The sequence below is a fragment of the Tursiops truncatus genome, chromosome 3 (genome assembly GCF_011762595.2).
Source record: "Tursiops truncatus isolate mTurTru1 chromosome 3, mTurTru1.mat.Y, whole genome shotgun sequence".
NCBI lineage: Eukaryota > Metazoa > Chordata > Mammalia > Artiodactyla > Delphinidae > Tursiops > Tursiops truncatus.
Genome location: NC_047036.1, coordinates 58,874,479 through 58,896,585, shown reverse-complemented (window position 1 = coordinate 58,896,585; position 22,107 = coordinate 58,874,479). Strand labels below are relative to the sequence as shown.

General features: G+C 37.2%; 1 protein-coding gene across 8 annotated transcripts in view; it reads left to right on the top strand.

The window, feature by feature from the left end:
* Positions 1-22,107, top strand: part of ANKRD31 (ankyrin repeat domain 31) — a 128,721-nt gene that overhangs the window by 41,794 nt on the left and 64,820 nt on the right. For 7 of the 8 annotated variants that reach the window (XM_073802216.1, XM_073802219.1, XM_073802215.1 and 4 more), the window contains 5 exons: positions 2,196-2,351; positions 9,825-9,967; positions 16,105-16,249; positions 19,157-19,209; positions 20,177-21,701. In XM_073802216.1, the coding sequence (XP_073658317.1) occupies positions 2,196-2,351; positions 9,825-9,967; positions 16,105-16,249; positions 19,157-19,209; positions 20,177-21,701 (2,022 nt within the window). The remainder of the gene's footprint in view (positions 1-2,195; positions 2,352-9,824; positions 9,968-16,104; positions 16,250-19,156; positions 19,210-20,176; positions 21,702-22,107) is intronic. The other variant, XM_033852945.2, reaches the window with a different exon arrangement.

Here is a 22,107-nt window from a genome sequence, read left to right as displayed (position 1 = left end):
ACAATCTCAATCAAAATTCCTGTAGGATTTTCTTGTAGAAATGCCAAAGCTGGTTCTAAAATTCATATGGAATGCAAAGAATCTAGAATAGTAAGACAGCTCTGATAAAGAACAAAGTTAAAGGGCTAACACTACCTGATTTCAAGAATTATTATATGGCATAATCAAAACAGCATGATATTCGCATCAAGATAGGGAAATAGGTCCATGGAAGGAGAAGGGAGTTCAGAAATAAACCCTGAGTTTTGACAAAGGCACAAGGCCTTTGTAGTGGAAAACAATTGTATATCCATATGCAGCAGAATGTTATTCAGTGTCATTCTGTGTATTTTAAGAGTGTTGATTTTTGTTTTGGCCAACAAGTTACCTGAAGATCAGTTTGATCCTTTCAACACTTTTTTAAAAACCTTGTTAGGGAGGTCTAGTGTAGGCCTTACTCTAGGACTAGTTTAGCTCTGCTACTAAGACATGACCCATTAAAGGTCTCTCTGAATGTTCCAGTAGTTCAGCAAGGTCTCTCCTCAGCCTGGCAGGAATGTGAATGTCTCCCAGCCTGTGTGATCTCTGATGGTTGTTAATTTATAGTTCCTGGGTAATTGTTCTTACCCAGCCTCATGAAGATTCACCCCACGCATGAGCAGTTCAGTATTCAGGTGACTCAAGGAGCCCTTTGTATAGATTTCTGGTGCCTTTTCTCTATGCTCTCATCTCTGGTGCCCTGCCCTGTAAATTATGTTCACCCCAGCCTCCCCAGACTCTGACCTCTGTCTCCTTAGCTCAGCAGAATCACCTTGCTATGCTTGTGCTATACTCTGAAAAGCCTCCAGACAAGAAGCTGGAGTGAGTGACCTTAGGGCTCACTTCACTGTTTGTCTTCACTCAGGGAAGTCAAATAGGTCTGAACTACCTGTTTTCCAATGTCTGAATAAAGGGTCTTTTTCCCCCATATATTTTGTTTAATATTCTAGTTGTTTACAATGGGAGGGCAAGTCACAGCAGTTATTTAGTCATGATTAGAAGTGAATGTCTTTCACAACTTAGTTTTCATTGAAAATTTTTGTATTCTTAATTTGTTATTTTTAATAAATTGCATATTTATAATAGCGGGTACAACTGGAAAAGACAGATCTGGGAGTAAAGACTATTGATTTTTGCATATAGTTTATCTGGTGGGAGCAGAATGCTTTGTAGTCTGGGGTGGGGGAAGGCAGGCTCAGGTGTTCAGCAGTTGGTTTGTTTTACAGTGGAACTGAATGGAGAGAATCAAATAAAAACAAAGCAGCTAAATTGTGGTCCATTAAGAAACCTGTTGCAGTACTCAGTTACCTTTCGGAGGTTTCAGGATGGGGCAGGTTATTTAGATGAACCTGGAAAAGCTATCACCAAAGTTCCTCTGAGGGAATTCCCTGGTGCTCTAGTGGTTAGGACTCTGCGCTCTCACTGCCGAGGGCCCGGGTTCAATCCCACAAGCTGGGCAGTGCGCCAAAGGAAAGAAAAGCTGTTCTGAAATTCAGGAAAACCAAATGAGTATTATCTGTAAAAACTGACAGGATTTGGATTATCTAGATGAGGAGTTTAGGAGGCACAGGGGAGAAATGATACTTAGTATATATAACCTGGAAAACTATTTTAATTGTGTATTTCCCAGGTTAGGAAATCAAAACTATTATACTGCTCAAGACCAAGCTTTATTTAAGTTCATGACAATTATTTTTAGTAAAGAAAGAAAATTTAGCATTCTCTTTTCTGGTCTTGCTGGGGTTAATTTTTGTATCTTCCTTATATACTTCTGAGATTTTCTCCTCATGGTTTTATAAGACATTTTGGTATTTAATATTTTGTTAGGTTTAATAACATCCAATTCTGGATTTAAATAATACCTTTCACCAGAACTTTTAAGAAAATAATCCATTAGTCTTCTCATACATGCACCTTTCCTAGAGTTTCAATCAATATAAACTGCTTACATGATTTATAATTTACTCAAATATTTCAAACTAATGACATTTGTCTTTTTCATCTTTTTGCAGGTAGATACCATTATAGTTGGGTTAATGGAAGAAATACTCCTCCATAATGTAATATGCTCTATTCCAGAATGTTGACTGGATTCATTCTACTACTTATATTCCTCTTGATTTTCAAATAAGGATTATTAATTTTTTTGTTTTCTTTTGTTCATGCCCTCATTTCAGAAAAAATGAAGATGAATAAAGTATCTCGTTGTAACATTAACCGTAGAAACATCTTTGGAGAGAACTTACTGTATAAAGCTGCTCTGAACAACGACGCTAATCTTGTTCATCATTATATGAAGAAAGGTGGAGATGTTAATCAGCCAAGTTATGCTGGTAGGCTGTGGTTACCACTTACAGTTATCTTAAGAGTGGTTTGTAGTTTCAGCTGAGTCACTACTATGTAAGTATGGCAAAGTAGGCCTGAGGCAAGTCTCAAACAGAAAGCTTCCAGGTAATTTTTCTACTTAGGCAGTGCTTCACCATCATCTCCCAGGGAAGTGGTAAGATAGGGGGGGAGAGGCAGGAGAAGAACATTACATTTCACCTTCAAAGATTATGCCTGCCTTCAAAGGTTATGCCTTCAAAGGCCCACTGCACCAGGTGGGCCATGTGCAGTAGCATTACACAGAAGGATGGGGTTCCTGGGGCTGGCTTGCTGGCTTTGTGTGGGCATTTTTACTATGAGACTCAGCTTTTAATGGAAGATAAGTGAGGTTCAAAGCTGAAAGAAGCTTATGGTACATTGAGCTTCAGGGAAAATTGATGATAAAATGGTAGATGTACAGCAAGGACAATTGCCAGGGAAATGGAGAGAACAGACTATGAGGTAGAGAGGGTGGGGCAGGAAGCTCAGAAAGAACAGTCTTTCTGCAAGGCTAGGTCTCTGTACAGTCTTCCTGTGGGGAGAACCTGATACGTTCTCCTGGAGAGGAATGATTCCTTAAAGGCACGTAAGTACTTAAAACACTGAGCAGCACTGTGTCCATACTTTTACTATTGTTTCTAGACTTTCTCGGGGTATGAAACAATGCACAAAGTCTTATGGTACACAGAGATCAGCAGCACGATCCATGGACAAGCAGGTGATTACAAGTGCACCCCCAGTACTTACTTTAGCAGCACCTGGATTTATACTATAATCAGGGTTTTAAAGACTATTATTCTAAGTCTCACACCCAGTTCATCCATTATGGTCTTACAGCTCTCAACCTTGGATCCTTACTTGCTAGCCAGAGCACTTGCTCCTTTGATTTTGAGAAATATATGGTTCTTTCTCTTAGTCTCTATGTGCTCCTTAAGTTTAGGAGTAGTTCTGCATGCCAATAACTGGACTTTATGGATTTCCCAAGCATCAGTCTTAACATGTTTCTTTTCATTAACCTTTTTTTCTGTGCCATCACTAACATCCCCAGTTGCTATTCCCTGCTTGTCTTTGGCCAGGCAGTGACCTTCTCCTCACTTCCCTAGGTACTTCTGTGACCTTCATGAATTCTTTATCCTTCCATATTTTCCAGACTTTTTGAACTCTCTTGTTTTCTATTTTTTCTTCTCAATTTGCATCTTAATCTGACCTTTACTACTTCTGGCTACCACATCCCACAGAATTGCAGAGGGCAGTGTTTGCAAAGGGTTGTCCATAAGCCATTTTCGTAAGAGTCACTTAAAATATTTGTTCAAAATGCAACCTTTACTTCACCCTCCCAAAGCACACACACACACACAAAATCACAATCAAAATCTGTAGGTTAAAATCTGGAAATCAAGTTCCCTAGATGATTTTTATTCTCATTAATGTTCAAGAACTACTGACAAGAGGTGTATGGCCTCCATATAATTCAATGTAGTGAGCTTTTACCGTATTCCTCCTCTGTGCCAGATACTATGAAAACAAAAAGATAAACAGTATCTACTAGGAAGGTTTAAATAAATTTATTTTGTGAGATAATCCAATAAAGGCTTAAGTGCCTTTTGAGGAATTAACAAAACGTTATAGTAACAGACCAATGGTCTTTTTATAGATAACATTTGCATTTTATAAGTCCTCATTTACATTTTGTGATATCTTTGATTTAAAAAACCAATTTCAATAATTCTTTATCTATCAAAACCAAGGGTGACAACCATGAAGTAGCCTGAAGATAAATTCTGAATACCTAAAATAGATCTAATAAAGCTTCTTTGCTAAAACTCTCTCAGATCAATGACTTGAGCATTATTTTACACAGAATCCTATCTGATTCCTAAGCCTATGACACATTAGAACTGAAAAGAAAGGTTGGCTTAGGTCAGGATATTGATAATAGCAAGAAGTTTAAGCCAACAGCAAGGCAAGAGACATAAAAAATGAGAGGCAAAATTGTTGAGGACTGTAATGAAGAGAGTGCACTTTATATTTCTGTGGGTGTTAACAATTGCTGCATTAGATCATATAACTAATATTATTATGATCTTGAATCTTTTTAAACAAATGCGTTAAATTATATTGTCTTCATAGGAAATTTCACTCTTATAAACCTTTGAAGAAATTTCCTCCAAGATACTTAGATTTTTAAAAAGAAAAAACTGTGTTGTTTAAGGATCTCCCAACCTGCAGTTTTGGGAGATAATAAAAGATCTGTTATAAAATGTACTCCATCTTTATTTACAAGGAGTGGTTTTACAACACAGAAGGAGTAAGCCTTAGGAGAAGGGAAATTCTTTGTTACATTTGATTTCTTTCTGGAATATGTAGCCCTTTATGTGGTCTAGAGTAGCCCTCTGCAGAATAAAGGTCCCTCTGGCTTTGTTGCTGCTGGGAATTTCTTTCAACCCTGGAACTGATACTGTTCATCACTGGGTCCTCCTTGCTTACTTAGGTCACACTTAAAGTAGCATTCATTTTCAGCTTCCCTCCCCAGGACCCCATCATTTACTATTAATTGCTCACATGTACTTTGTTTTCTTTGGGAATTTTCTGAAGTAAATTTAGTGTATGAGACTGGCTTTTTCTTGGAAGCCAGACAGTTGCTTTACATTTACCTTATCTTTTAGTCATTCTGAGCTCAGGGAAAACAAACATCTTTTGTTATAGTTATTTTCTCATTCCTGTAGCAGCCATTTCTGTCCCCTTTAGGAAACTAATTTTTATTGTAGTTTAAGCAAAACCTAAATAAGGAAAGGAAGTTTCCTAGAAGGAAAATAATCATCTGCATTCCAAAGTTAATAACTTTTGGATTTCTGATACTTCATTTTTCATCCCACCAAACCTAGACTGTGGCAAATAATCAAGTTAACCAGTGTACATTATCAGTAAGCAAATTTCCACTGGTTTACAGGTCCCAGAACCTAAATAGCAATTAGTTCACGCTTTTTATTGGAGACAGTACTTTGGGGAAAGAGAGTTTTTATATTATTTTTTTAAAAATAGATCTTAAATAGTTATCTTCCAAAAGTTCACATTTATTTGAAAATTTTTATGAAATTATGAAAAATTTCAAACATACAGAAAAGTTGAAAGAATTGAACAGTGAACATCCAATACTTAATTTCTAGATTCTCCATATTTGTTTTTGTTACATACTTATTGTAAAGGGAAACACTCATGTGTTTCTCCTCTATTCACACCCAGATACGTGGGTTTTCCACACATTGAACAATTCTTCCACACCAGCTGGGTATCCTGCAATTCAATTCAATTCTGACACTAGACATTGTTAGTGTAGACTCCACAGATTAAGACATCAGTCCCATGAGGCTGACCCCCACTTCAGATGCCAATCACAAGTAGGAGATCACCAGGTTACCCACAGGTTTCATTCACCTTGGCTACAAACTGGGGGTTACCATGACCCATTTCTTGGATTTGATCATTTCCTAGAACAGCTCATGGACTCAAGGAAACACTTAACTTATATTTACCAGTTTATTATATAATAAAGCATATGATTAAGGATACAGATGAAAAGCCAGATAAAAAGGGTACATAAGGTGAGGTCTGGAAGGGTCCGAAACACAGGAAATTCTGTCTCCATGGAATTGGGGCGTGCTGTCCTCTCAGCATTCAGATGTGTTCACCAACCTGGATAAGCTCTCCAAACCCCATACTTTGGGGATTTTTATGGAGACTTCATCACATAGGCATGATCGATTATTAAATCCATTTCTAGCCCCTCTCTCCTTTCTGAAGAACAGAGGCAGACCTGAAAGTTCCAGCTTCTAATTATGACTTGGTCTTTTTGGTGACCAGCCTCATCTATGAGCCCACCAAAACTTGCCTCATTGGAACAAAATACACTTATATCTCCCAGGAAATTCCAAGGGATTTTAGGAGCTCTGAGACAGATTCTCCTATCATTCAGGAAATTACAAAGGTCTTGGAAATTCTGTATCAGGAACTAGGGTCAAAGACTATAAGGACAAAAGATCATCCTGCCACCCCTGTTTACAAGGGTTTTAGGAGCTCTGTGTTAGGAACCAGGGGGCAGAGGCCAGTATACATATTTTTTATTTTTTAAATTATTCTTTCAACTCCAACATGGCTTTCTCAAACATTTATTTCTTTATTATTTTTAAAAATTGAAGTTTAGTTGATTTACAATATTATGTTAGTTTCAGGTATACAACATAGTGATGCAATATTTTTATATGTTATACTCCATTTAAAGTTAATACAAAATAATGGCTATATTTCCCAGTCCTTACAATATTTCCATATTGCTTATGTATTTTGTACATAGTAGATTGTGTCTCAGTAGATTGTGTCTCTTAATTCCCTACCCCTTTCTTGCCCCTCCCCACTTCCCTCTATCCACTGGTAGCCATTACTTTTTACTCTATATGTGTAAGTCTGTTTCTGTTTTGTTATGTACATTTCTTTTTAATTTTTAGATTTCACACATGTCATAACATATAGTATTTGTCTTTCTCTGTTGTATTTCACTAAGCATAGTACTCTCTAGGTCCATCCACATTGTTGCAAATGACAGATTCCATTCTTTTTTATGGCTGAATAATATTCCATTGTGTGTGTGTGTGTGTGTGTGTGTGTGTGTGTGTGTGTGTGTACCACATCTTCTTTTTCTGTTCTTCATTGTTGGGCACTTAAGTTGCTTCCAAATCTTGACTATTTGTAAATAATGCTGCTGTGAACGTTGAGGTGCATGTATCTTCAAATTAGTGTTTTCATTTTCTTCAGATACATACCCAGCAGTAGAATTGCTGGATCATAAGGTAGTTCTGTTTTTTGGTTTTTGAGGAACTTCCATACAGTTTTCCATAGTGGCTGTACCAATTTACATTTCCACCAACAGTGTACAAGGGTTCTCTTTTCTCTGCTTCCTCACCAGCCTTTGTTATTTGCAGACTTTTTGATGATAGCCATTTTGACAGTTGTGAGGTGATATCTCATTGTGGTTTTGATTTTCATTTCTCTGATAATTTTTCATTTTGAGCATCTTTTCATGTGCCTGTTAGCCAGCTGTATGTCTTCTTTGGAAAAATGTCTGTTCAGGTCTTCTGCCCATTTTTTGATTGGCCTGTTTGTTTTTTGATATTGAGTTGTATGAGCTGTTTATGTATTTTGGATATTAACCTCTTATTGGTCATATCATTTGCAAATGTTTTCTCCCATCCAGTACATTGTCTTTTTGTTTTGTTGATGGTTTCCTTTGCTGTGCAAAAGCTTTTCAGTTTAACTAGGTCCCATTCATTTATTTTTGCTTTTGTTTCCTTCATCTTAAGAGACAGATCCAAAAAAATATTGCTATGATTTATGTCAAAGTGTGTTCTGCCTATGTTTTCTTCTGGGAGTTTTCCCATCTTACATTTACATCTTCAATCCTTTTTGAGTTTATTTTTGTATATGGTGTAAGAAAATGTTCTAATTTCATTCTGACAACCTCTGCCTGTCTAATTGGGGGTAATTAGTCGATTTTCATTTAATATATTTGGATTTACTGCCATTTTACTTGTGTTTCTTGTGTCTTCATCTATTTGGTTTTGTCTTTGCATTATTTTGTAGTGATTACTCTAGGGATTACAATATACATTTTTAATATTTTATAGTCTTCTTAGAGTTAATATTGTAATACTTCATATAAAATGTAAGAACATCAAATACATCTCCCTTTTCCTTTTTTTTTTTAATAAATTTATTTATTTATTTTTGGCTATGTTGGGTCTTCATTGCTGTGCGTGGTCTTTCTCTAGTTGCAGTGAGTGGGGGCTACTCTTCGTTGCTGTGTGCAGGCTTCTCATTGCAGTGGCTTCTCTTGTTGTGGAGCGTGGGCTCTAGGCACACGGGCTTCAGTACTTGTGGCACACAGGCTCAGTAGTTGTGGCTCGTGGGCTCTAGAGCACAGGCACAGTAGTTGCGGCACATGCGCTTAGTTGCTCCGTGACATGTGGGATCTTCCTGGCTCAGGGCTTGAACCCATGTCGCCTGCATTGGCAGGCGGATTCTTAACCACTGTGCCACCAGGGAAGCCCCTCCCTTATCCTTTATGTTATGTCTGTCGCATATATTACATGTATATACAGGATAAACTCCAAAACATAAAGTTATAATTTTTGCTTTAAGTAGCCTTGTGTATTTTAAGGAAATCTATAGAAAATAAATTCTATTAACTATATATTTACCAGTTTTGGTGCTCTTCATTTCTTCCTCAAGGCTTTCTAATTAATACTATTGGAGAAATTCCTTCTATAGACGTTCTTAACTGGAGTGTCCCCTCAAAGGGGACATTTGGTAGTTTCTGGAAACATTTTTAGTTTTTACAACTGGAATGGGCAGCAGGGTACTACTGGCATCTGATGGATTAAGACCAGGGATACTGCTAAACATCCTACAGTGCCCAGAACATTTAGCCCAAAATGTCAGTGCCAAGGTTGAGAAACTGGATTATGGAGAAGGTTCTGAAAATGTTAGTGCCAAGATTGTGAAACTTGGTTTATGGAAGGAAAGAATGAAGCACACTTTAACTTGCAACTTTTTATGTTTTCTTATATCAATCGTATGATTTTTTGGAGTTTAGATATCTTTGACTTACACCATTAAATCTGGCTAGCAAAGGAAGAAGATATTTATTTGGATAACTGGTTTTCTTGGAGCAGTTTGTGGTATGTTTGTTGAATTTACTGTAACTAACTTTTTGCAAATAGGGAGAAAAGAAATATACAGTTGACCCATGAACAACGTGGGAGTTAAGGGTGCTAACCCTCTGTGTGGTCAAAAATCTGAGAATAAGTTACAGTTACAGCCCTCCGTATCCATGGTTACTCCTTCAGCTAACCTCCGATTGTGTAGTGCTGCAGTATTTACTGTTGGAAAAAAATCTGTGTATAAGGTAAACCTGCATAGTTCAAACCCATGTTGTTCATGAGTCGACTGTATACTTTTGAACTGACTTCTGCGTAGTCTTGCTGGCTGGGTGGGTTATTTTAATGGAAGTACCTTGAGTTACAAATAAGGCTTTTCCCCCTCTTCTCTGCAGAAAAGTAGCCTGCAACCAGCATTCTCTATGAGCTAATAATGACCCCCTTACAGCCTTTTTATTTGAGGGGGGCAAAAATAGTTTCAAATATTTTACTTATTTTCATATTTTTCCATATTAACACCAACAGAATTAGGGGTAGGAATTTTATTTGTCCATCAGATTTATTGAATCCACAAATAATACAGGTTGCTTTCATGGTGAGATTATCTTGTCTCGTATAACCAAAATATTTTTAAAGCAACAACTTAGAATTAGAGTTCTTATTTTAAGGGCAAGCACAAACATTATTAAGATGCCAAATATAAACAAACACCATTTCTTTTTTGTGTAACAGGTTGGACAGCACTTCATGAAGCTAGTGTAGGAGGATTTTATCAGACAGCAAGTGAACTATTAAAGGGTGGAGCAGATGTAAATATCAGAGGAATGTACCAGATCACTCCCCTACATGATGCTGTGATGAATGGACATTATAAGGTACTGTGATTCTTTTGTTGGCAGAGCAAACACTACATTCTGCAAGTATTAAAAACCTCTGGGACCAAGCAATAGAAAAACAGATAGGGATCCAGTTTCAGTTCATTCTGCTAATCAATACTCAGAATTCATAATAAAATTTTACTGTGTGATGGATCATTTGTGCCTAATGTGGTAGATCCCATTTTACATGTTACTTTTAATAACTTCAGAATGCGTATTTTGGTTATACACAGTATTTTTAAAATTTCTTTAGACTCTTTTTGTATGGTTCTTTATAGGCTTTAGGAGAACATTTCCTTCTTAGAGTGTTACACAGTGATGTCCAGCCCTGATAGCAGGCTTACAGCTTTTTGTAGTCTAGTGTTACTTTCAGAGTCAGACTAAGACATGAGAACCTCCCAGGTTTTAATGATCAGCCAGTACACACCAGCACAGAGGTACCAGTGGTTATAGTATCAAAATACTATAATTCTATACAAGTTGGTTAATAGTAGCTTCAATAATGGTAATATTAATTAAGATTATGAATTCCAGCACACTTGCTTTATCATATATGTTCTGAGCTTCCTAGACATTTTTCTGGTCCAGGAACTGCATTGGTCTGAGGCACTTGTGAAAATAGCTTATTATTTATTTCAAGTATTGGAAGTTGCCTCTGGGTTTAAAACCTCTAGGGTAGGAGAGGGGGCTAATCAACAAGGCTCAGGAAGATCTGTTCAGTGTTCCTCCAGAAGAAATGCCTACCACAGGTAAAACTGGGGAAGGCTGCCAGGAACCATGGGCGTAGACAAATAGGACATATCCCTTCCTAGTTTGGAGGGTTTAGGTGGTTTTGCTTTTTTTTGGATAATGTATCACCTGACGGTAGGTGGTCATTCCTGCACATTTTGTAGAGGGCTTGGGGGAGAAAATTCTGCCTTGGACCTAATTTAATGGCCAGAAGAATGCTAGAACAAGTGATGGTGTGAGCCCTCTCTCTGTCTTTTATCTGCTCTTCAAAACTGGCCTCTAGCAGAGAAACCTCATGCCAAAGCATTTCTTCTCTCTTTCCATGGTCCATCCGCTCTCCAACTTGCCAGGGCTGACCTATCCTGGTCAAGAATCTTTTCTCCCTTTGGGTAATATGAGCCGTGGGTGATTTATACCTTTTTTTCTTTTCTTTCTCAGTTCTTCCTTTGTCCCTCCTGATAACTTGGCTCCAATTAACTTCTGCCTCACAGGCTATAACTAGCAGTCTTCTTTCTGGCCTTTGCAGATATGTAGCCTTCTCTTGTACCCTTAGTGAAGTAAAAGGGACCAAAGACACAGGCCTCTAACTCCTGAAGTATCCTGTGGTATATAAATATTTGAGATGTTGAATTGGAGGTTCATTGACAATGTTGCTGGGATTCACAGATATTGAAAAGATACCCCCCACACATGGTGATTATGCATTCCATTTGTGTCTGGAGTGAGCTTTCTTATAAAGTTTGATTGTATATTCTATTACACTTTAAAAAGTCATACCACATCAACAGGCCGGAGCATGGATGGTGTTTTGTTGTTGTTGGGAGTATTTTTTTAAAATCCCAGACATCATACCATTTTATCCATAAATACTTGTACCTGCATCTCTAACAGATAAGGACATTTTTTTCCACACCCACATTTTTTATCATCTTACCTTATAAAAATTGAAATTTTAAATACCACTTAATAATATCTAGTCCATATTTAAATTTCCCCAAATTATCTAAAAATGTTTTTTATTACAAGTTTTTGTTTGAATCATGATCTATCAATGTCTGTACTTTTCATGTGTTTGTTATGTCTCTTAAGTGTGTGTGGTTTTTTTAAAGGTTTATTATTTATTTATTTAATTTATTTTTGGCTGCGTCGGGTCTTAGTTGTGGCATACTGGATCTTCATTGAGGCATGCGGGATTTTTCGTTGTGGCGCGTGGGCTCTTTGTTATAGTGCTCGGGCTTCTCTCTAGTTGTGGCATGCGAGTTTTCTCTTCTCTAATTGTAGTGCCCAGGCTCCAGAGTGTGTGGGCTCTGTAGTTTGCAGCACGTGGGCTCTAGTTGAGGTGCAGGAGCTTAGTAGTTGTGGCATGCAGGCTTAGTTGACCTGCGGCATGCGGGATCTTAGTTCCCTGACTAGGGATTGAACCTGCGTCCCCTGCATTGGGAGGTGGATTCTTTACCACTGGACCACCAGAGAAGTCCCTCTTAAGTATGTTTTAATCTATAACAGTTCTTCCTATATTTTCTTTTGTGTGTGTCTTCTAGAACCTGGGTCATTTGTCTTATAGAATTTCCTAAATTCTGGATTTGACTGACTTTATCTATGTTTCTTCCCATATTTTCTCTAAATGGTGTTTTAATGTAAAAACTATCAGAGACCACAATCTGGGTGCTATGTGTGCTCATTGCTATTGGATGTCATTGTTTTTAGGCATTTTCAGTGAAATGTATACTTTTAGAAAGAAAAACAAATCATGAGTTCTTACTGATATTTCCATTTCAGACTTAATATTATAGATTCATAATAACTTTGATTTTATACTTGTATCTCTTTTTCTAATATCCTCCAAACTGAAAAGGAACTTTGAGACTGGAAAACAAAGCAGGCAATTCCATAAAGTGCAATTGTGAAGTTTATTGTGAGTAGCTTACATACTGGCAGGATTGGGCAGACACAATCCAGAGGCATTCACAGCTGTGCTCCTCACCACTGAAAGGAGCACAGGGAGATTTAAAGCGGCCAAAGCTAACAACAGAATCTGACTACCAAATGAGAAGCATGTCCACACTAACTGGAACTGGAGATTTTTCCTCCCCCTGGGGGGTCTCATGACCATTAAGCATCTGTGTCAACAGAAGACACTCTTCCAGTTTTCTGTCAGCAAGGGTAAAAGTTGACAGGGAATTTATCTGGCTTGGGCACATTCCTTTGTTGAGTAGGCTAAAGCTTAATCATGCAGAAAGGGGAGGGGTAGGACTTCAGACCTAAGATAGAGCTGACAAAATGGAGTCAGTGTGGTTCAGCCACACAGAAGTCAGCTGATTCTAGAGGGAGGAAAGCACTAGAGTCAATAATACGATTAAAGGTGAAAAGCCACGGGCAAGCCTTAAGTAGCAGTGTATTTCCTCATGGGGCCTACTGTTCGATGAACTAAATAAGTGGGGATTGTGAGGCCAGCCACTTACTGAAATTGCTCTGCTTGTTCCAGTTAAGAACATGTGGTAATCTTAAAATATGTCCACAAATTCTTTAACAGTCCTCCCTTCGAAAGGTGGATCCTGATTCCTCTCCTCAGGAGGGTAGGCTGGAGTTTCAGTGAGTTGCTTCTAACAAACACAGTGTGGCAGGAGTGACACAGTACATGACTTCTAAGACTAGGTTGAAAACTGTTGCGGCTTCTTCCTTGTTCTCTCACTCACTTGTTCAGCAACGCTGGGAGAAGCCAGATGTCATTTCGTGCAGCCACTCAAGCAGCTCCATGGAGAGGTTCACGTGGCAGTGGACAAAGGCCTCCTGCCCACAGCCATGTGAGTGAGCCATCTTAGAAAGATCCTCCAATCCCAGGCAAACTTTTGTTTATTTTTTAATTTTTAAATTTTTAAAAATAAATTTATTTTATTTATTTATATTTGGCCGCATTGGGTCTTCATTGTTGCATGTGGGCTTTCTCTACTTGCGGCGAGCAGGGGCTACTCTTCGTTGCGGTGCACGGGCTTCTCATTGCAGTGGCTTCTCTTGTTGCGGAGCATGGGCTCTAGGCACATAGGCTCAGTAGTTGTGGCACGTGGGCTCATTAGTTGTGGTTCGCGGGCTCTAGAGTGCAGGCTCAGTAGTTGTGCCTCACGGGCTTAGTTGCTCCGCGGCATGTGGGATCTTCCCGGACCAGGGCTCGAACCGTGTCCCCTGCCTTGGCAGGTGGATTCTTAACTACTGCACCACCAGGGAAGTCCCCAGGCAAGCTTTTAGGTGATTGTATCTCCAGCCAACATTTTGACTGTAATCTCATGAGAGACCCTGAGGCAGAACCACCCACCTGTGGCCACTCCCAAATTCCTGACCCACAGAAACTATGAGATTATAAATATTTATTATTGTTTTAAGCTACTAAGTTTTGGGGTAACTTGTTAGGTAGCAACAGATAACTAATACAGAACCTAAACGCAGATTTAAAATAGGGGTAAAAAACGTAGTGGAAATAACTGATTTACTGCCATTTGGTAAGAAGAGAGTTTTTTAAAGAGGATATGTTAGTTAGGCTTCAGAATTCCTGATACCAAGCTATAGAGAGAATTGGTAAATGTGCATAGTTGGTGAAGCAGAGTATCCAGAGTCTAAAACAGAGACTGCCAAAGTAATGTATTCACTCCCTTGGGATCACCAACCCAGATTTCCAGAAAAGTGACGCTCTAGCCCTTGCCTTTTCCCTTCCTCCCATCTTCTTTCTCATGCTTGTTGATCCTGAGTTACTTTCATACTTCATGGCTTATTATTTGACATAAAACCTCAGAGGTAAGCAACACAGTTCCTTTGGCAACCCACTTATGAAACTACTTTTCCTGAAAAAAAAGTGGTACACTCTATTTGTATTACTAAACAAAATGTGAAGCTCCAGGAATATGAATTATAAATTTAATTGTATCTACTGTTACTTTCAATCCCCCTATCTAGCATTAAACTCCCACAGTAAAGCCATTTGAAAAGCAGAATCAAGTTGCTGAGTCTTAATAATTTTTAAAAGATTTGGCTCATATTCTCCTTGTGTGTGGTGGGGCATTTTTCTCTCCTAGAATGCTTTCTTATAAAAGGAAAAATGTATATATCTTTAATCTTCAGATGCATAAAATTTTCAGAAATTCAGATCCTTTCTCTCATTCCAGACATTAACAGAGAAATCTAGGCTTCATTTAGTATGTTATTTAAAGCCTGTTACCCACATCCTCCTTGGTCAACATTCATTCTTTTATTAAACAACATTTATTAAATATATACTCTATGCCAGATACTGAAATAGACACTGGGAATATAAAGATGATTAAGACATATATCTGTTGCAAAAACTTGGAAGCAACTTAAACGTGCATCAGTAGGGTACTGGTTAAGTAAATTATAGTACATTCATATAGTACATTCAAAAGTAAACTATTACTCAGCTGCTAAAAAGAAAGTTCAATCCATACTGATTTGGAACAATCTTCAAAGTCTGTTGCAGGGTGGGGTGGGCAGGAATGTATATAGTATATGACCACTTGTGTAAGAAAAAGTGTATGTACACAGTTATGATTCGTACATATATACCTGTTGGACTAGACTAACTCTGGAAAAGTTCAGAAGAAACTGTAACCAGAGCTGACTTAGAAAAAATAATTAGATGACTAGAGGACAAGGGTTGAGGAGGGAAACTTATTTTTCATTGTCTACTTCTCTGAGCCTTCTGTATTTTGAACCGTATTTATTAATTTCCTATTCAAAAATAATAAATTAATTTTAAAAGAAAACAGAGTCCTACCCTCAAAAAACTTGGAGTACAGGAGGGAGAAATATATAAGAAATAAGTATAATATACAGCATATTGGACATAAAATATGTACATAAAAGTAGGAAGAGGTCATTTTTCTCTAGGGGATCAGTGGGTGAGGAGGTCAGGGAGAGCTTCATAGAGGAGGTTACTCGAGGAGCAGTAACAGATTAAAGATTTACCTGTTTCTCTCTGATACCGAGGGGGAGCAGCAGCAACACAGGTCTATACAGAAGACATAGCTATTTCCTGGAACCTGTTAAAATTACATTTACTACTACAGAATGTAATCCTAATTCCTGGTATATCTGCTAGCTCCATTTCATCAGCAACTGAACCACAAACATTTCTGCCCCTCGCTCCATTCCTCCTTCCCTCCCTCTTCCTTACTTCCTCTCTCCTTTTTTTTTTTTTTGTAAGAGAAGGCATATTTATATTAATAAATTATGATTCAGTAGCAGTTACATCAATTTTTGGTTTGGGGCAGTAATGTTACAGGAAACCCAAACTGTATTGTTGAAAGAAATATTTAATGTTGCTTAGAGTTGTATGCTGGCACACATTTATAATAATACACCTTTTGTCTGGGCTCCCTCACAAAATCTTCCTCTAGGTGGCACAGTTACTTCTTTTGAATGGAGCAGATCCTTTATTTAGAAATGACAGTGGAAAGTGTGCTTTGGATGAAGCTAAAGACTCATGTATGAAGCGTCTCCTTGAGAGATATGTTCCTAAACATCAAAAGCATCTTATATCAGGTAAAATTGAACTGCCCTGTTATATCTGTTCATCATGTCAGTAGAGAGTTATAGAAATCAAACTTGGAATTATAGAAATTAAATTGGTTTTCCTCATAAATTTTGAGAAAATCCATCCTGTGGTGTCCTTGCTCCATTCCTTTAGTTGAGCACACTGACTTGTTTGCAAATGCACCAAATGGAAGAACTCTAAAAGAACAAAGAAAGATAGTATTAAATGTACTTTCCCCCAGGATATGTATTGGAAACAGTTAAGAAAACTTTTGTAAAGTTCTGGGTCTTTTCCCCATAATCCGTTGTCTGAATAACATGGGTGATGTAACTTACATTTGGCTTTATCATTTTCCATGAATATGGCCAGGATTGTTTACTTTCATTCCTTAAGAATATTTTCTTATGGCTGTACTTTTGCCTTGTCATTCATCATTGCACTAAGTTGAACTACAAAAGAACTTGACCTGCAGTTTCAAGAAGATTATATAAGAACTGTTTATTTTTTTTATTGACGTATAATTGATTTATAATATTGTACTAGTTTCAGGTATATAATGTAGTGATTCAGTATTTTTATAGATCATACTCCATTTAAAGTTATTACAAAATGGTGGTTATATTCCCTGTGCTGTACAATATATCCTTGTTGCTTATTTATTTTATACCTAGTAGTTTGTATCTCTTAATTCCAAAACGCTATTTTGCCCCTCCCCCTTCCCTCTCCCCACTGGCAACCATTACTTTGTTCTCTATATCAGTGAGTCTGTTTCTGTTTATACATTGGTTTGTTATATACATTGGTTTGTTTTATTTTTTTAGATTCTATATATGTGATAACAGCGTATTTGTCTTTCTCTGACTTATCTCACCAAGAATAATACCCTCTAGGTATCCATGTTGTTGCAAATGGCAGCATTTCATTCTTTTTTATGGTTGAGTAATATTCCATTGTATATATATATAATACTGTATCTTCTTTATCCATTCACTTGCTATGGACAGTTAGGTTGCTTCCATGTCTTGGCTATTGTAAATAGTAGTGCTGCTATGAACATTAGGGTGTGTGTATCTTTTTGAATTAGTGTTTTCATTTTCTTTGGATATATACCCAGCAGTGGAATTGCTGGATCATATGGTAGTTCTACTTTTAGTTTTTTGAGAAACCTCCATACTGTTTTCCATAGTGGCTTTAACAGTTTTCATTCCCACCAACTGTATACAAGGGCTCCTTTTTCTACAAATCCTTAACAATCTTTGTTATCTGTAGACTTTTTTTTTTTTTTTTTTGCGGTATGCGGGCCTCCCATCGTTGTGGCCTCTCCCGTTGTGGAGCACAGGCTCCGGACGCACAGGCTCAGCGGCCATGGCTAACGGGCACAGCCGCTCCGCGGCATGTGGAATCTTCCTGGACCGGGGCACGAACCCGCGTCTCCTGCATCGGCAGGCGGACTCTCAACCACTGTGCCACCAGCGAAGCCCTTTCTTTGTTATCTTGTTTGGAAAAATATCTTTCAGGTCTTCTGTCCATTTTTTTGATTGGATTTTTTTTTTATATTGGGTTGTATGAGCTGTTTATAAATTTTGGATATTAACCCCTTATTGGTCGTATCTTATACAAATATTTTCTCCCATTCAGTACGTCATCTTTTTGTTTTGTCAATGGTTTCCTATTCTGTGTAAAAGCTTTTCAGTTTTATGAGGTCCCATTTGTTTATTTTTTGTTTCCCTTGCCTTAGGAAACAAATCTCAAACAATATTAGTATGATTTATGTCAGAGTGTTCTGCCTGTGTTCTCTTTTAGGAGTTTTATGGTTTCTGGTCTTACATTTATGTCTTTAATCCATTTGAGTTTATTTTTGTATGTGGTGTGAGAAAATGTTCTAATTTCATTCTTTTACATTTGGCTGTCCAGTTTTACCACTTATTGAAGGCACCCTTTGTTGAAGAAACTTTCTTTTCTCCATTGTATGTTTTTGCCTCCTTTGTCATAGACTAATTGAAGATAGGTGTGTTGGTTTATTTCTGGACTCTCTATTCTGTTCCATTGATCTATGTGTCTGTTTTTGTGCCATTACTGTGCTATTTTGACTACTGTAGTATTGTATAGTCTGAAATAGGGAGCACGATACCTCCAGCTCTGTTCAGCTTTCTCTAAATTGCTTTGGCAGTTCAGGGTCTTTTGTGGTTCCATATAAATTTTGGGATTATTTGTTCTAGTTCTGTGAAAAATGTTGTGGCTATTTTGATAGGGATTGCTTTGGGTAGTATGGAAATTTTAACAGTACTCTTCCAGTCCAAGAACACAGTATATCTTCCCATGGCTTTGTATCATCTTCAGTTTCTTTCATCAGTGTTTTATAGTTTTCAGAGTATAGGTCTTTCACCTCTTTGGTTAAGTTTATTCCTAGGTATTTTATTCTTTTTGATGAGATTGTAAATGTAAATGGGATTTTTTTCTTGCTTTCTCTTTCTGATAGTTCACTATTAGTATATAGAAAAGCAACAGATTTCTGTATATTACTTATGTATCCTGCAACTTTATTAAGCAGACATATTAGAAAATGATGATAATACAATTAATTATGGAAGAATTTTTTGCCTTACAAAACCTTGCACACAGTTGCATATCTGAGTATAACTGTGGGGAATATAAAAATACTGAGTTCAGTGCCCATCTTTAACATAATTTTGTTGGGTCTGTTTTGCTTTTCCTAGAGAAATGTTTTCAGCTTTCTCAATAAATATGGAAATTATAAATTATGGAATATTATATGTGTCAATTTTAATAGAAAGTGTTTGCATAATTTCACTTTTTCCACTTGGTTTTCTCGTGGCAAAGGAGTTTTGGTTTTAGAAGTCTAGAGTCTGACTACTGGAGGCTCTTTTCTTTGATTTTTCTCCTTTTGCTTACAGCGCAGACAAATAGCACTGACCCTTCAGACTTAGAGGATGAACACCACCACAAGGTATATCTCTGTTCAACAATAAACATTTTTATAGAGCACACCTGCTGGTTATTTTATAGATCATCAGGGGGAAAGAAAGACTACTGAAGCATTCACCAGGAACAGTGACTTCACCTTTGCTTTTAAGACACTTTGGAATAATTGCATAAGAATCAGAAGGTTCTGGCCTGTTAGTTTGGGAAGCAGTTGAGTAAATAAAGCATATGTGGGCACACTAATGTATTGGTAGCCATTTCCATTTCCTTTCTCCTCTTTACGGAGCCATGAGGGTTATCAACAATGTCAAATTTCCTCTGGCCTGAGCACAGTATAAGAGTCAAAGGTGTCGATCCATCCCTTCAAACTTCACGTGGTGGGCAGTTACTTTTCATCTGGTGCTTGTGTTGTGTTGTGTGAGAGGAAGCACTGTCCCTGTTTTAATCTTGGCAGCCCACAGTAATCTTTCCATGCAGGCCAACTTGGTTGTATATCTGTCTTTTTGTTTTTAAATCCCTTCTTCCACTGCCCTACCTGTGGTCTCTCACAGATACCAGAGGAAGAAACTCTCTTAATTCTAGGTCTATCTATATAACAAATGGGAGAGGAGAGTGTTTCTACAGTATTCTTGTAAAGATTCCTTGTAAAGGAATTACCTGATTGTTTTAAAAGCCTATAAAAATTAGGTAGATTAAAATTTTTCATTATGTTTAGTAAGATAGATAGTGCTAAAATACTGGCAAAAAGAAATTAAAATGTACAGGAGAAAATAAAGATTAGTACACATACTGAGTCTATTACTTTTGCCTTTCTTCTGTTAGTCTACTTTTCTGAAATACAAACCAGGTTGTATATATCCCAGCAGGTCCTGTGGTGAGATCAAATTATAACATTGAATGGAATATTAGTTTGCTTTATCTCCAATCCAGAATGAATTAAGTGTAGAACTATAGTTGAAAATTAAAGCTAACTATGTATTTTGTTTCTACAGAAACCAAAATTCAGTTCTAAAAATCACAGTGGGTTTGTTTGTGATGAAAATTCCAAGAGACAGAAGCCAGAACATGTAAAAGTCAATAAAGGAAGCAAAGAGGGTTTATTTATAAATAAAGAAGATGTATATGAACATTACCAAAAAGATTCCCAAAACACGAAATTTGGTAAATCCAAGTATAAACAATCAACTCTTAACCAAATATACTCGACAGAACTCAGAAAGGACAATCTCCATGGTGTTGAGGATCCCAGCACAAATGTGTCTGAAGATAAAGGAAGAAGAAATACACGACATAAAAGAACTCAAGTCGATGATGCAATCCAAGAAAGTGATCCAAGAAAGACAATAGCTGTCTCTTCTTCCAGAAAAATAAACAGATTGGTTACTTGTCAACAACATACTCTCCAAACCCTTGATGACCTTCCAGAAAAGTCATGTAAACCTTTTAGCCCATCTCTGTCAGGCCTGAAAAATGGTTTAAGTAACGATGTTGAGACTTGTTCATTTCCCAAAGAGACACATACCCAAAGCCTGGATTTATCAGATAGACAAGAAATAAAATTTTTGGAATTAGAATCCACTGACCAAGCTGAAGCCGTTTCTTTCTCAGGACTTTCTTTACATAAAAAAACCGAGTTACCACTTGTTGCTACAGATCAGCAGCCTCATACTCACCAAGAACAGCAGCACATTAGCCCTTATAAATCTCATGAAAACAGTAACTCAGGTCAAAAAGATGAGAGCCCTAATAAGTGGGAAAACTCTTCCCAATCCTTTATAAAGGAAAATTTTAATAATGATGATGATGGTGATTCCTGTGCTCCTGAGGAGACTGTAACATTTAAAAAGGTGATAAGTTCTTCAGGTTGCAAAAACCACGATAATTATAAAGAGAATAAAACAAATAGAGAAGAAATGGATTTTCAACAATTTTTACCTTCTCAAGACCATTTTTCACAGGAAAATGAGTTAATAAAAGCAGGCAGCCTAACCATATTTCCACAACAGGAAGCTGTTAATTTTTCTAATTCAGATAATATAATAGTTTCTGAACATGTTTCAGATTATGAACAATGTACATGTGGAACTTCTTTTGATCACTCACATGGCAGTCCTGAACATACTTCCCTTGCTTGTACAAGAACACTCTCAACACATGAAGTTTCAAAGTTGACTAGTCATGTGGAACTATTCGAGAGGCCTCAGGATTGTAGCCCCAGAATACCAACTCCTTTAATGAATCAAACGGATACACATATTGTGGAAAAGGTGAATAAGGAAGGAGACACTAAAAGGAATTACACTGACAAAGGCCAAAAACCAAGTTCTTCAAATAGGCCTTTATCCAGAGTTGTTCATTCTCAAGTAATGGAAACAACTAAAGTTGAAAAAAGGAGACAAGAGATCAAAACTATACATAGTATAGGCTTTCAGTCCATTGACAATATCAGTAAAGAATTGACCCTCTCACAGCTTAGTCAAAGAGAAGAGAAGGAAATTTCTCACAAACCAGGTATTAGTAGTATTGCTCAATTTGTACACGTTTCCTGTAGATTTACTTACTTCACAGAAATTTCTAACTGAATTTCACTCAACCTATGCCCAAACTGATAAGAATGAGGACATGTGGACCATAATTTGGAGATACTTTTAATTAGTTAAGTAATGGTATTTACTTTGAAAGAATGTGCTAAATTGATATTGACAGGAGATAATAAACAGTATTTCTATGAGTTCTTATGTTTCTATGAGTTTTTTTAATATAGCACCTTCTTAGTATCAAGAAAGCGAACAACATTTTCATAGCAGGAAATTGTTAGCTCCATTGATTTCAGTGATTCACAGTTGAAATTGCATCCAGAAAACTAATTTATGTTTGTTGTATGAAAACATTTTTAAAGGCTTCCACTCCTTTAAAATAAGCA